Raw genomic sequence first — 13,850 nt, forward strand, 5'->3', positions numbered from 1 at the left:
GATTTTACCTGTAATGTGGTGGTGTATAATATCATCTGGCAGGCACTGAGCAGCTGCAAGGAAATATTCTGTGTATCTCTTCCTTAAAGACTCTTTCCTGGATAGGAAGAACCATGATGCTTTTTCCTTAACTAAAAAACAGTGAAATTCAAAATTTAGATGACTGCAGCACAGAGAATAATGTTGCTAGCTCAGATACATCATTAATAGACATGCACATACACGTGTTCACATATGTACATGTATGAATATATTTTTACACTGGAATGACAGACTAAAACCTAAACTCTTTGTGTGTTGAAAGTGTACGGAGTTATTATACAGTGCCCTCTGGTTCCTCACACAGGATGAGAATGCAACACATGAATTTCACACCATCATTTCCTGCAACAATAGTGAGTCCCTAGTGAGGGAAAGTAAGCTGCAGCAAATGAAGCTCTACTGACTCCCGAGGAAATGAAGGCACTAAGACATCCATATGACTCCAGGATCCAGCAGAAGTGGGATATTTAACCCCTCTGGACCTCTTTGAAAACCTCAGTGAAACGAGAATATTATCCCACAGAGCTGAGGAAGAGCAAGGCAATTATGTTTATTTCATATGTTTCATCCTGTTGTCAAGTGATTTATTCAAGAAAAAAGTAGCTTTCATCTTTGATAAAGATGACAATTGGATAATATCATCTACTTCAAAGTTGATAAATTTAATAATGGGTTTTTTTCTAATAAAGTCACAGAATTTAAAGTCAAGAAGGAGAGATTTGGTCACATTAACGGACTTTATGCTTCAGGCCCGAGTAACTTATATCAAAATATCTGCAGTAAATCCACACCTTCTGTCTGGGCTATGCATAACTCTGAGAAAGGCAGATTACCTTGTTTCTGAATCTCAGATCCTTGAAAATCTATCACACACCCTGTGAAATTGATTCATGAGGTAGTAACCTTCATTTCAAAAAGTGGTGTATTATTTCAAGTATTAATTTGGCTGATTTCCATTGCCAAACCTCTTTCCCTTTTTTTCTCCAGTGTAAACAGCTATCTGCTATCAGATATCATTTCCTCATACGAGTATCACAAAACTGTCATTAAACACTGTCTTAATTTATTCCCAGATAATCTGCATAGATTGAGCTGCATGTATTTCTCACATGATGCACACATCATAATTTTGATAATGATGCCTCCAGAGCAGAGTACAACAGGACAATATTACATCCTCATCTCTTTTCAAGTAACATTTCTTGCAATCTACAACAGCAATCAAATTCTTTTGCTGACTCTTCTTGGGGCTCAGATCTACACAGCTCAGTATCTCATGCAGTAACACCATTTCTGAACACAATATATGAGGAAGGGTTACTCCTGTTCAGTGTTAGCACAGGGAGAAAGCATGTGCCCATGCAATTCAGTGGGAAACAACTGAAATTTTATGTGATGACTAGTAAAGGGAAGTGAGGTGGTTCCCCATCCCCATGACTTTTTTTTGGGGGGAAAGGGTTGTTTGTTTGTTTTCTACCTTAAATTAATTGCTTGGAAGTTGTATTGACATAATGAATAAACATGGCCTGGACTTCTCACAAATGACACAAATGTTTATGGTTCAGGGTCAGCCAACCCTAGAGCAAAACTCCATGGATTCACCAAGTAAGGACATATCAGAGTCTGAACGACTATTAAAAAAAAAAAAAAAAAAGCAGCACTAGAGAAGTAAGTTCAATTTCTCTAACCAATAGCACAAGACTGGCTATTCAGAGACAATTTTGAAGTGTTTTCATAGAGTTGAAGTATTTCCAGGTGTTTGACAACTGAATTTCTTCAGGAGGAGGGGAGTAGCCTTTGTTTTCTTTTGGTAACACTGATTTCATTCTTGTGCTCTATCTCAACGTGTACCTTTCTCTGGCAATTAATTAATATTTCTGCAGTTCTTTGAGAGATACCTACAGTGTATCATTACTTTCAGTATTAATTAGTTCATATAGCGAAATAAATACCTTCATGAAAGAGCAACAAAAATTGATATGATTTCACATATTTGGCTTGAGACAATTGAGAAGTTTTGACAAAAGTGTTTTATGTTAAGTATTTAATATTATTAGAAGAAATATATTTGTTTGTCAGCTGTTAAAATCTCATCTAGAAAACAGAATCATGTTTTTTCAGTGGCCACTCCAGACCACTGAGGTGTTTTTCATCTGTAATGCAACTCAGGCCAAATCTGTTTGGGCCTGCCAGCTTCACAGGTCATTACCATGGTGTGTAGCCTAATAATGTCTACAGCTAAAGAACAGGACTCTCTCTGAAATGTTATTGACTCATCAGTATACAACTGCTTGACATACATTGTTTACAGTCTAAATATTAGTCTCTTCTCCCAGGTACACGGCAGGCCAATGAACATGAGTTTGTCCCCATGAACAGACAGTGATAAGGACTCTTGTACCTTTGGATGCTGGGGTTGTGATGTTGGCTTCAGCAGGGGGTCCAGCACCAATCTCATTAACTGCCACAATACTGAACCTATGGTAAACCAAAGAGGCAGGTTTTGGTTTGCAGGTTTCTTTTAAAAGATTGCCTGAGAAACATTTTATCAAGTAGGGAAGCTGCTACAGAAGTGTTTGCCTTTTAGAAAATATAATGTTCTGGGAAATTTATAATAAAAACAAAACCAACCAAAATCTGAATTGCCCAAAGGTGGAACAACAACAGAATATTCTAAATTTTAAGTCAAAATAAATTTGCAGACTGAGAAGAACAACTCAATTTCATTTCAAAGGAAGATCTGTATTTACCAGTGCCATCAGAATGCAGGCTTTCATGTTTAATAAAAACAAAGGAATTTTTCCAGATTCTTAAAGGACTAGAGAGTACTGCTATATCATTTCCTGAGTATACTAAAAACATGTCACACAAACTTAAAAAAATTAAAAACAACAGCTTTTCCTTCCTACCCATCTAACTTTTGCATAAGCAGCCAACATACCTGGAATAACTCTGTTACCTCAAGGAAAGCACCCCTCATTCTGGCAAGAACATAAGTAAATAGCATAATTGTGCAGAAGTGGTATTAAGGTATACTCTGGGCTACGTGGGCAAGAAGTGTGACAGCACACTTGGCCACATCAGTTATCTTTTATTTTTGTACCTGTAAGTGGTGTTTGGGAAGGTGGAATAGAACTGAAAGCTATGGCCCCTTGAGGCTCTCAACAATTCATGGTTTGCACTGGTCAGGAGCAAGTTGTATCCAATAATCAATCCATTTGGGAACAGTGGTGGAGACCAACTAACTTCAACAGTGTTTGGACTTGAACTCTGAATATCTTTAATGACAGGAGCTGTCGCAGGAGCTGCAAGAGACAGAAATATCTGACTCTGGTATGGTGTTTAAGACATTAATGGTTTTTCTTTTTTTTAAGTACATTTTTAGGTTTCATACCTCTTAATCCATTTATACACCAATAAACATTATTTGGGACAGCATAACATTTCAACAACAGTTAACTTTTTTAATGTCCAGGAAAACACGTGTGTGTTTCAGTCAAGAATTTAGCATGCATAATTATACACAGAAGTGTCCAATGTGTCTTCACAATTTTGACCATGTAATTTTCTGTGCTTCCGTCCAAAAGGACTAAGGAGCCCTACTTCAAAAAAAAGAACCTGTGATATTTTAGTTTGGTCTTCTGCAGCTACCCAATATACAACACATACATCATTTTGAAGATTAGACATCAATATTTTCTCTAAAAGAAACAGCAAAGAAACCTAAATGTTTCTGTTAAAGTCCTGAAAGATATAATTAACAGCAGAATTCATTACCTCCAAAAGCATGTGTCCGGTAGCTGGGACTACATGGAGAATGGACCTGCAGCTGAGACGTAATGATCCAAACTACTCGAAACATATATTCTGTGTAGGCTTGAAGGTGTTTGACTGTATATGAAGTTTCAGATATTACCTAGATTAATGCACAGACACAAGTGGGTTTTTTGCCTTCCTCCATCTGCAGCTAATATGTAGGATGGTATCAGGGGAAAAGAGGTATCATACAACAATGTACATATTTCAGGATAAAAAAGTTCACCATCCAAAGTTTAAATAAGAGGAAATTCTGGGAATTATTTTCCTCGTAAACTTTAATTTTCCATCTTTTCAGAACTTTTTCTCTTCTCTTTTCTTTAGAACACGTGACCAAATCTAAATAATGAGTAGATGGAGGGAAGGATGGATGCAATATAATAGTAAATTTTAAGAAGGTAATTAAAAAAAAAAGTAAAATAATAACTTGTTATGAGCCATGTATTTTAAACTGCTGATACATACACTACAGTTGTAAGATCCAAAGGCTCCTAGCTACACTGAAATATTTATTGTCTGAAGTAATTGTTCCCTATTATTTCATGAATGATTCATTCAGAAGAACTTCCTGCTTAGCCAATCACCTTTACCTTTGATTTGCAGCAGTAACTTGTCATATTCTGTAAATAGGTCCAATAGAGATGATGGCAAGATAACAGGTGTATAGTTGACGCAAAAGAACATAGTATGAGAATAACTGTAGTGAGTCAGCAAAAAGGTCTTTCTAGCCAAGTATTGTGTTTTGACAAGAACCAAATAAATTTCCCTAGGGAAAGGCATTTAAAAAAAAGAAAGAAAGCAAACAGCCATATTTCTCTTGAATACTCTCAGCCTTGGCATTTCATAAGTGTGGCTCAACACGAAACTATGGGAATGTTTACATTTAGCAGAACTCCATATTTTTGTCCCTAATTTTTCCAGTCACTTTTCCAACCCTATTTAGTAATTTTAGCAATTTTAATATTAAGGAGTTTATAGTAATTTAACATCCACGTGGGCTAGGAATCAGCTGAACATTTTAGCTACACATTCTGTGAGGAGATACCTTCATTTGATAGTTTTGAACCTGCTACCTCCTAGTTTACATCAAATTCCCTAGTTCCTATGTTGAAGGAAATGGGCAATAATCGACCACTCCTCAGTTTCTCCATGCTACTCATGATTTTGTTAACCTCTTTTATGTACCTAACAATATTTTAAAAAAAAAAAGGACAGAAAAGAGCCTATTTCCTTGCAAAGTAAAAGGAAGTGCCCTTCTTTACCTCTGTGTACCTCCAGTCTCCAGGGAGCTGATTGTACTTCCACTGGATAATATATTTCACCCCAGAGATATTAGCTGGCTTCCACCCTAATGTGACACTATGGCTTCCAATGGCAGATGCAAATGGTGCTCTAGGCTTGTTCAAGTAGTCTGAGGGGAAAATAAAATGCAACTGTAAGGAAAAAATCTTTCAAGGTAATCTCTGTGTCTCAAAGGTAAAAGCCTATTACCCCATGCACCTGAAAGTGGTGAAGCCAATAAAAATGCACAAAAGAATATATTGAAAATGTTGCTGAATAAATCCCATAACATTTCAAAGACAGTTTGATAAGTAAGCCTGAAATGGGCCAAGTTCAACATGAACAAATGTGACTACAACTCTGCACTTTTATAAATGCACTTTTAGTTACAGGTGCTTAGTAAAATTTTACTGAATAGAAACCTAGAGAAAGTGTAGGAGGCCTCTGAAGAGATTTTCAAGGGAATTATTTCATTAGCCCTACATCAGCCCAAGGTATCAACTTAAAGAGTTGAGACTGGATTCAAAAATGTCATGTCCATGAAAGGGAGGGAAAGAAGTTTTACTCTAAGATAAACTTCAGTGTATTTGTTAAAGGAAAAAAGAAGAGTTGTAATATTCTGATTAATGAAAATACTCAAGTCATTCCTATTTTTTAAAGAAATCCAGATCATAGAACAAGACTATAATCTTAAAAATGAATTTATCACTGTCAATTGGACACAGGGCTCTATTCAGACTTACTTTGTGCTTCAGCTCCATATGCATCCTCTGCACGGCTACAGCCAAACTTACAGGAAACTGTCTGTGTAGGGTACAGAAGTCACTGGTTAGCTTTGTGTAGAGGCAAACTTCCTTCCAGAACCATGCAGGCACATTTTAAATACATGCAAATTCTGTGGACATTTTGCATATACACAAACCCTGTGAAAATAATCATATTCATTCTGAAAGATATCAGTATCATAAACTCACTCCAAGGATTTTACTGAGAGCCTTTTTGTCAATTCACTAGGCACTGAATTAAGGGTTACCTACTTACACATTGTCCCTTTGTGGAAAGCATGAATATTGGGCTATATTAAAGTTGGAAATAGACTTCAGAGATAACCATGGAGTTTAACCAAGGTTTTTGACTTGTTAATGATGTATTCCACATGTTGGATTTCACCCTTTCCCACTTCAAGTATTCCTTATGAATGAGGAGCCTTCTTACAGATGTACTTCCAGTGAATTTTCAAACCAGTCTGAAATCAGCAATTTGTAAGAGCAGTCATGCCTAATTCACACTTCCTTTTCAGTAGTTACTCCTTCTGGTACAGTTGTGTCTACAAGCTATAAACATAACAAATATCCCAGGGCGGTGAGCTCCACATTCATGTCCTAAGAACAGAAAATTCCTGACTTTTCAGTTTAGGTAGGAAACATAGATATAGTATTATCATGCATTATAGGTAGAGAACAGGTTGAAACATGTTCCAGGTGGGTTTGAGTAGCTTTAAAATTACATTCTAGAGTCTTCTGGAAATCAAAAACTTTTGAGAAGTGGTGGTTTGAGCTTTGCTTGACAAGTGTTTCATTTGGGCTAATTTTATTCTTCAAGTTCACTTGGCCTATAAAATCTTGAAGTTTCCTTCATACAGCAGCCACCTTTGAAGTGATAATTAACCTTTAGATCACTAAGAAGTAATTCATTATGGTAAGTGAGGAAATTTTTTTAACTGCTCTTCCTATGATTTGTGGATACACACTTCTGGCACCCTCTGGAAACTGATAAGACATATTATTCCAGACAACACAGTTGCAGCTGAGACAAATTTGAAAACTTGCCCAGCAGTATCCTCCTATATACAGTATCTCACATGTAGACATTCAATGCTGAGTGCAAGCACTTAAAAAATTTTATCCAATGTTTTCATATTCAGAGAAATGAAATACTTCCAAGTGAATCATCATGACTGTTAGCGGGCAAAGATCTGGGTATTAGCAGATATCAGTTGTCAGTTGTACACTGGAGCTTTGATTTACAGCCAATATTTATTTAGTTGTAGAGGATAGTGTCCCCAGATTACATACTGATTCATAGTGCCTTCTGCTTCATTTAACACAGACATTTCTGAGCATTTGTTTTTTGTTGTGTTATTCTTTCTTCTTCTGATTTTTGTCTGAACCTGAACCATAAACCAAATTTTTGCTTGAGGATTGCAAAAGCTCCTAGCCTTACAAATTTAGAGGAAAATTTGTCATGTGTTCTACCTGAAAACAATAAATCTTCATATATTCTCCATCCATCAGAAATGCCCTTGTATGAGCCAGAGCATGCTGTCCTTTCTTGTGAATATTCCACCAAATTCAGTGGCATTCCCCAGCTCCCAGGTGAAAGGAGAAATACTACCAAATTTAAGTCCCAAGGTGTAGTCACACAACAGAACTAAGCTAATGTCAAAGGAAAAGTCTTACTCTTACTCCCACTCCTTTGCTCTGCAGACTGCAATAACCTGATCCTCTTTGTGCAGTGACATGATGCACACCTGACCAGGTGGGTAGTGAAGTCAGTCAACCAATCCAGTGGAAAGATAATCCCAAAAAAAGCCCTTGCAGTGACAGTGAATTTAAGTGGCATATTGCGTGACCAGACAAGTAAAAAAAAAACCAACTCAAAAGTAAAAGCAACAAAACCCCCACACTAATCTTGTGTTTTTACAGAAGTAAGTTGGTTACTTCTTGGACAGTTCCTAGATTCCAAAACCACTATTTAGTGCATTAGTAAAACTTTTTTATAGTAAAAATTTGATAGATTAAAAAACATTAAAAAAAAAATGATCCTTTCAATCAAATTTCCAGGTTGCCAATGGGTTTGTATTCTACTCAGGACTGTCTCCAACTCCTCCATCACCTGCTTGAAGTGTGTTACCTCCAACTGAGAACAACCTTCATCCTGAGGTCTCATCCTTATCATCTCATCCTTATCCTATCCCATCTTACACTCTGTGTTCATGATAAAAGGGCCCCAGAAAGGCATTATCTCTTTAAAAGCACTTTGCTGACCCACTTATCTTTTGTCTTCTAGCTCTCACTCCTTGTTTCCACTTCTTATCAAGCTGGTATCAGACCAACCTTAACAAGCATTCTCTCTGGATAGTCTTTGATGTCATTAATGAAAAACTGGATGAACAAGACTCTGGTGAGAGCCTAGAACATAGTTTAAATAGGTCTGTACTGAGTTTCATAATGCTGAGATTAGTCTGCTTTCATTACAGCAATGGTCTTTGCCATGCAGCAGTGTTTAACACAAACATGACCTTAGCCACCATGCTGAAAAGAAAGGATTCAGGCACTTGACTCATCTTCAGAAGTGCAAAAAAATTAGACCTGAATTGACAAGTTTGTGTATCTACATTTTTTTTCTTAGCACTACGTGGACACAGTAATCACTGAAATTGTGATTTTCTTTTTTTTTTTTTCTTACTGCTCTGATAGCATTTAACTTACCTCACACGCTCTGGTGTATGTCTCATTCTGCCAAGAAACAAATTAATAAAATATGGGATTAGTATAAATATAATCACAGAGTATTTCAAACAGGTAATGCCAATTAATAAGAAGTTTCTTACAGTGAAAGTACACTACAAAACCCTTGGCAAATAATGAAAGAAGAAAAACCCACACTTGAAAAAACAAAAAGTCAACACCATAACAATGCTAAGGATGAATGAGATTTAGGTGTTCAAGAGGTCTAGAAAAATAAGAGCATTTTAAAAATTATCATGGCAGTGCTAGTTCCTATCCATCTGGTTTAGTAAAATCAAGAAATCAATCTAATAAAGACCATGTGCTTCATTTACATCTACATGCAACTCTGAGACAGTCTCTGGTAGAGTAAAATCCTGAAAAGCGCTAGTTCTTTCTCACTGTTTGAAAATCTGAATGGTTGAGTGGTTGAGCTTAATGAACTGTAAAATGCCCATGCATTTTGTCAAACATAATGAAAACTTTTGATATTACAGGCAACTTGCATAGCAAGAATTAGTATCTTCCCAAAACAGAATTTATAAACAAACTGAGAAAAGATATGGACATTACATCTTTTCATAGAAACATTACTCTGAGTAGATTTCAAATGTCTGTCATTGGATAAGCCATCTGATGGACTGGAAACAAGCGCTATAGAGCTAAGGCTAAGGCAATTCCTATGGAATACTCACACATTTCAGTGGACATTTGATTTGCATTGTTGCATTCCAAAACTGACATCCCTGTATGCACTGCAAAGACAGAGGGTGGCTTTAAAAATTACTTTGAAAGTACATTTTTTAAGATAAGGGATACTCCAGCTCTAATGGGAAGGACATTTGTTCAATTTTCAGCTGCAGTACAACATTCTGCATGACCAAGTCACTTATCTCCTTCATGAGCTGGTTCTTTAGCAATAAAATAGATACTTATAGCACTTAGACTCTGTAAAAAACATATTAAATATACCAAACATTATAGGTACTCAGATCTTACAGTAAGAGAATTATGTTGTATAGTACCTTTCTCAATGTAAAACCAAATACAGTGAAAAGGAAAAAAAAAGTCATTCTTAGAGATTGGTTTGTGAAAAATTGGAGATGTTCAATTGCCTGTTCAGCTCTGGTAAAGACTGTGACACTGACACTTGTATTGAGAGCACTTAAAGGGTAGCAGGACACTTGAGTAGACTGTGACTATCACTTCGGGAGGGTGCTCAGCTTTACATAGGCCTTGGGAAATGGCTGATACACAGCTCCAGGGACAGGAGGAGCCCTGGCCAAGACAGTCCACATTCAGTATTGCTCTGGGAATGAGTTTATTCAGCCAGTTATGATGTGTGTGGCCAGTGCTCCAACCATCCCAGCTTTATTTTAGCATCTGTTCTCTGTGGAGAAGTAACAAATATGCAGTATGCAGCACAGCCAAGCACAGTGGAAAGCTGTTCAACACAAGTTCCCCCCCACCCCCCCCACCCCCGCTCTCCAAAAGGCAAGCCACCAGCTTTAAACCCCTGAGTTTTCAAAGATGTAATAAATATTACATGGTTCAGTTTTGATGTTGGACCTTTCTTGTTTCTGCTGTCCCACTTCTTAATGATCATGAAGGTTTTTCTTTTAGAAGGGAAGCTGGAACAACTTTAGAAGCAGAAGACTCTGATACTGAGTATTGCAAAGCCACATGAAAAAAACAAATTAAGACTTGATAATACTGAGCGAAGATAATTGTAACCTAAACAGGAGAGTCAACCTTGCTACGTATTGTCATGACAACACAGACTTTTATGGTCCCAGAATCATAAATGACCCAGCCTCACTAGATATCAGGTGCTGAGAGGCTGCTTCCCACCAGTCTCTGCAGAAAATACTGATGACTGAATTCTCCAGCACTCTTCAAGGAATATGTGTAACCACCAGCTTGAATTGCATTTGAAATCTGAACTACGAAAACGTCAACTGAAGTCCCCCAAGAATGTTCCTATGGAAAGCTCATGTTAAGCTGAAGATTTCCCATGATAGAGACAACCATTTGAAGTCCTAGAAACTGTAAATGTTCAACAATTGTAACTATAAGTTTTCTACCATTGAATCATTGAGGAAGCAAAATACTTAACTGTACAAAGGAAAATTAATAAGACAGTCTTACTGATATGCATTTTGCAGGTAACACTCATTTTGACTTCTTGTCTCAAAAATGAGAGACTGTGAACTTTGTAGATCACAAATGTGAACATGACTGACAGTAGAGATCCACAACCTTTACACGTTTTCTTTAAACAAAAAAGATAGCCATGTCTCTAGGAATGTGAGCCAAGTCTAACCACACAACCTAGTGACTTATGCTAGACAAGCAACTGTGCACATTTACTTGGACAATATGATCATTGTACCCGTTATACTGAAACAGCAGTAATATAAAATGCCTTTAAACAACAAAGTGAATCATTACTCACTGCTCCAGTGATGTCACTAACATAACAAAGGTTAGTAATTCCAAGTTCTCCTTCCTGTGAGAGAAATACAGACATTTTTAAAAAGAGCCAGAATATTTCCCCAAAATTCTTTAAGATGTAATAAAGCATTGGTTCCTTGTAAAACAATTTTTCTTTGACCAGTGTTTCCTCACCTGGAGAAATTTATTGTAGACACACCAGTAGCTTCTCACTTGAGACTAATGTCAGAGTACCATCAGAGACATTGGAAAAATCAGTTGGTGTTAATTAAGTTATCTCAGGTAGGAGTTTGGCTCTTATCTCCTGATTCTGGTTCATTGAGTCAATAACAAATGCTTCACAAATATGTTGGGCCAAGTAGCTTTGACCTCTGTGAGCAGAAAGACCTTCCTTCAAGCTAGATGTTTTTTGTCTGACCGCCTTTTGAAGGGTGTTACCCAGCCATATGGTGACCTCCACCATCCGTCCTCTCCTGCCAAAAGTGCTCTCCAGCTAATGTGCCTGGGTTTTTACGTAATTCAAAGTGTGCAAAACCAATCACTGTCTGTGAAGTGTAAATGACTTGAGGATGTATGCAACAACCTTAGAGAAGCTTAGCTCTTAAGTTTTGACCTGAAAACAGGTATGGACAGCCTTAGTAAAACAACTCTCAGAAAGAAATTTTCTGCAAAACTAGGCACACTGTGACAATACTGAGAATCAAAGTTTCACAAAGCAAATTTGAACACCACAAGTAGACTGGAGGACTAAAATAAGATTTACATCTCTCAGACTCCAAAATTACATTTTCCTCATCTGAATGCCTTACACAATACATTCACTGAACATGAATGTGATTTTCCTGTCTTTCAAAGCTGAAAGAAAGAGCAACTTACTTCTTACTCTGAATTAATTTAAGCTTAAATCAAAGGATCCCCATTAAAGTTATCATTGCATGATAGGCTTCCATCAGGGAAGACAATTAACTCTTTCACTGATGCAAGAGTTAGAACTAGTTTTAAAGGAACTGTCAGGAAATGCATGAAATAAAATGGAGCAGATGATAGTGATAGTCCTCTGCAGCAGGTTTCCACAGTTAGTTAGCACCAAGGCACAAAATGTCCTTTTTACAAAGCAAAGATACATGGTCCTTTAAATCACATCAACATTTCAGGTAAATAGAAGCAAGGAGGCAATTCCTGAAAGCAGACTAATTGTTTGGATTTGAGAGGTTTTGCTAATCTTTGTTCCTTTGTAGAAGGAAATATAATGAATTCCACACCACTATTCAAAGGAACATTAAGAAAGCATCAGACTAAGGATCTGACCACTAATTTTAATACTTATAGAAACACCTACAATTTAAGCCAGTTAACTTGAAAATTAAGCTGCAACCAGTTCAGTATAGTTGTGCAAGCCACAGATTCCCAGACCATTTCTTGTGAATTTACAGTTTTCCTAGGTTTATAAAAAAAAGTCCTGGATTAGGCAGAACCTAATTAATAAAGTGAATAAATAAAGAAAAAATGTTTATCTCCCCCACCTTCCAGGGTCTTTAGCATTCATAGTAATTTAATTCAATTGAATCAGTAGGATTTCTTCTTTATCAGTTTCCAAAAATTCAAATCTCAAACATTGGCTCTCAAACTCTGCTTTTACTAGAATACATTCTTTAAAATCATTTTGAAAGAACTGATATGTAGTATAAAGTGATAAAAACCATCTGTGTTTCAAAAGATTAGGTGCAGTTTTTGAAAACTTACCAGGTTACTTGTACATAAGTTTTGGCAATTCCTCGAGAAAGTACAGTACACTGCAGAAATCCATAGACTGTAAAAAAAGACAAGTCTGTTTAGCAGGAAAACCCACAGGCAAGCGTTTCTCATAACTCAAACTTAATTTTGTCTGTCAGCCTGATTCTTTCCTCCACTTGGCCATACAAACTCCTTTTAATCTGGGTGACAGAGACACAACTGTGAAATTTCTGCATGTCAGGTTATTAGAATATTCTTTAAATCCTTGTTTACACTCTGTTCCTTCAACAGCTTCTCAGCTTCCTGGAGCACTTGTCTCAAACTTACGCAACATCTCTTTCATAGTTTCTTATTAAACCACTGAAACAAAAGAGTTGACCAATGAAAGTCAGTGTATCAACTTACACAAATATCATTAACGTAAAACGGAAACTAAGTGCAATATTTTTAATCAGGTGCTCCAAGCAACAAGGAAACAGGGAAAGAATGGGAAATAAAGGCCTAAAGTTAATTTTTACAGTGATTAGGCTACTTCTAAATATTTTCAAGTGAATGCAACTAAGGAAATCTGCTTGTGATGATGAACAACCTTGTTAAAACTCACCTGGCCATATCAGGCATGACAAAAATTTTAATTAATTTTCTGTTTTAATGACTGTTTCCAAATGTTCCATTTCTACACCAAAATACCACTCAAAACAGCCTCCTGTCTGCCTTCTGATGCAATCTAGACACAAACAAAATAAGCAGAGCCAAACTGCTAGGGGTTCTCTACATGAGTAGGCACACTTGTGGTAGTAAATCTGTACCCAAACGATGGAAGAAAATTGAAGCTGATGAATAAATCACGTATCTGATTTAAAGAGTGGTGAAGAGTTGGAGACTCATATTAAAGAGGTCAGTGGAAATTCAAGTTTAAGACACATCCAGTCCTGGTCCGTGGCATATCTGTGCTGTGTTGGTAGAGCTATTCACAGAGTCATTCTGCAGCAGAAAATCAATCCAGCTTACATA

General features: G+C 36.8%; 1 protein-coding gene across 1 annotated transcript in view; it reads right to left on the bottom strand.

The window, feature by feature from the left end:
- Positions 1 to 13,121, bottom strand: part of ROS1 (ROS proto-oncogene 1, receptor tyrosine kinase) — a 73,463-nt gene extending 60,342 nt beyond the window's left edge. The window contains exons 1-10 of the mRNA XM_027634159.1: positions 12,846 to 13,121; positions 11,104 to 11,157; positions 9,344 to 9,403; positions 8,631 to 8,657; positions 5,883 to 5,943; positions 5,121 to 5,269; positions 3,820 to 3,958; positions 3,146 to 3,347; positions 2,444 to 2,520; positions 9 to 131 (exon numbers count right to left, since the gene is read on the bottom strand). Of these exons, the coding sequence (XP_027489960.1) occupies positions 9 to 131; positions 2,444 to 2,520; positions 3,146 to 3,347; positions 3,820 to 3,958; positions 5,121 to 5,269; positions 5,883 to 5,943; positions 8,631 to 8,657; positions 9,344 to 9,403; positions 11,104 to 11,157; positions 12,846 to 12,968 (1,015 nt within the window). The 5' untranslated portion in view covers positions 12,969 to 13,121. The remainder of the gene's footprint in view (positions 1 to 8; positions 132 to 2,443; positions 2,521 to 3,145; positions 3,348 to 3,819; positions 3,959 to 5,120; positions 5,270 to 5,882; positions 5,944 to 8,630; positions 8,658 to 9,343; positions 9,404 to 11,103; positions 11,158 to 12,845) is intronic.
- Positions 13,122 to 13,850: the final 729 nt, after the last annotated feature.

The sequence above is a fragment of the Corapipo altera genome, unplaced genomic scaffold, assembly GCF_003945725.1.
Source record: "Corapipo altera isolate COAL_440 unplaced genomic scaffold, ASM394572v1 2b, whole genome shotgun sequence".
Lineage (NCBI taxonomy): Eukaryota > Metazoa > Chordata > Aves > Passeriformes > Pipridae > Corapipo > Corapipo altera.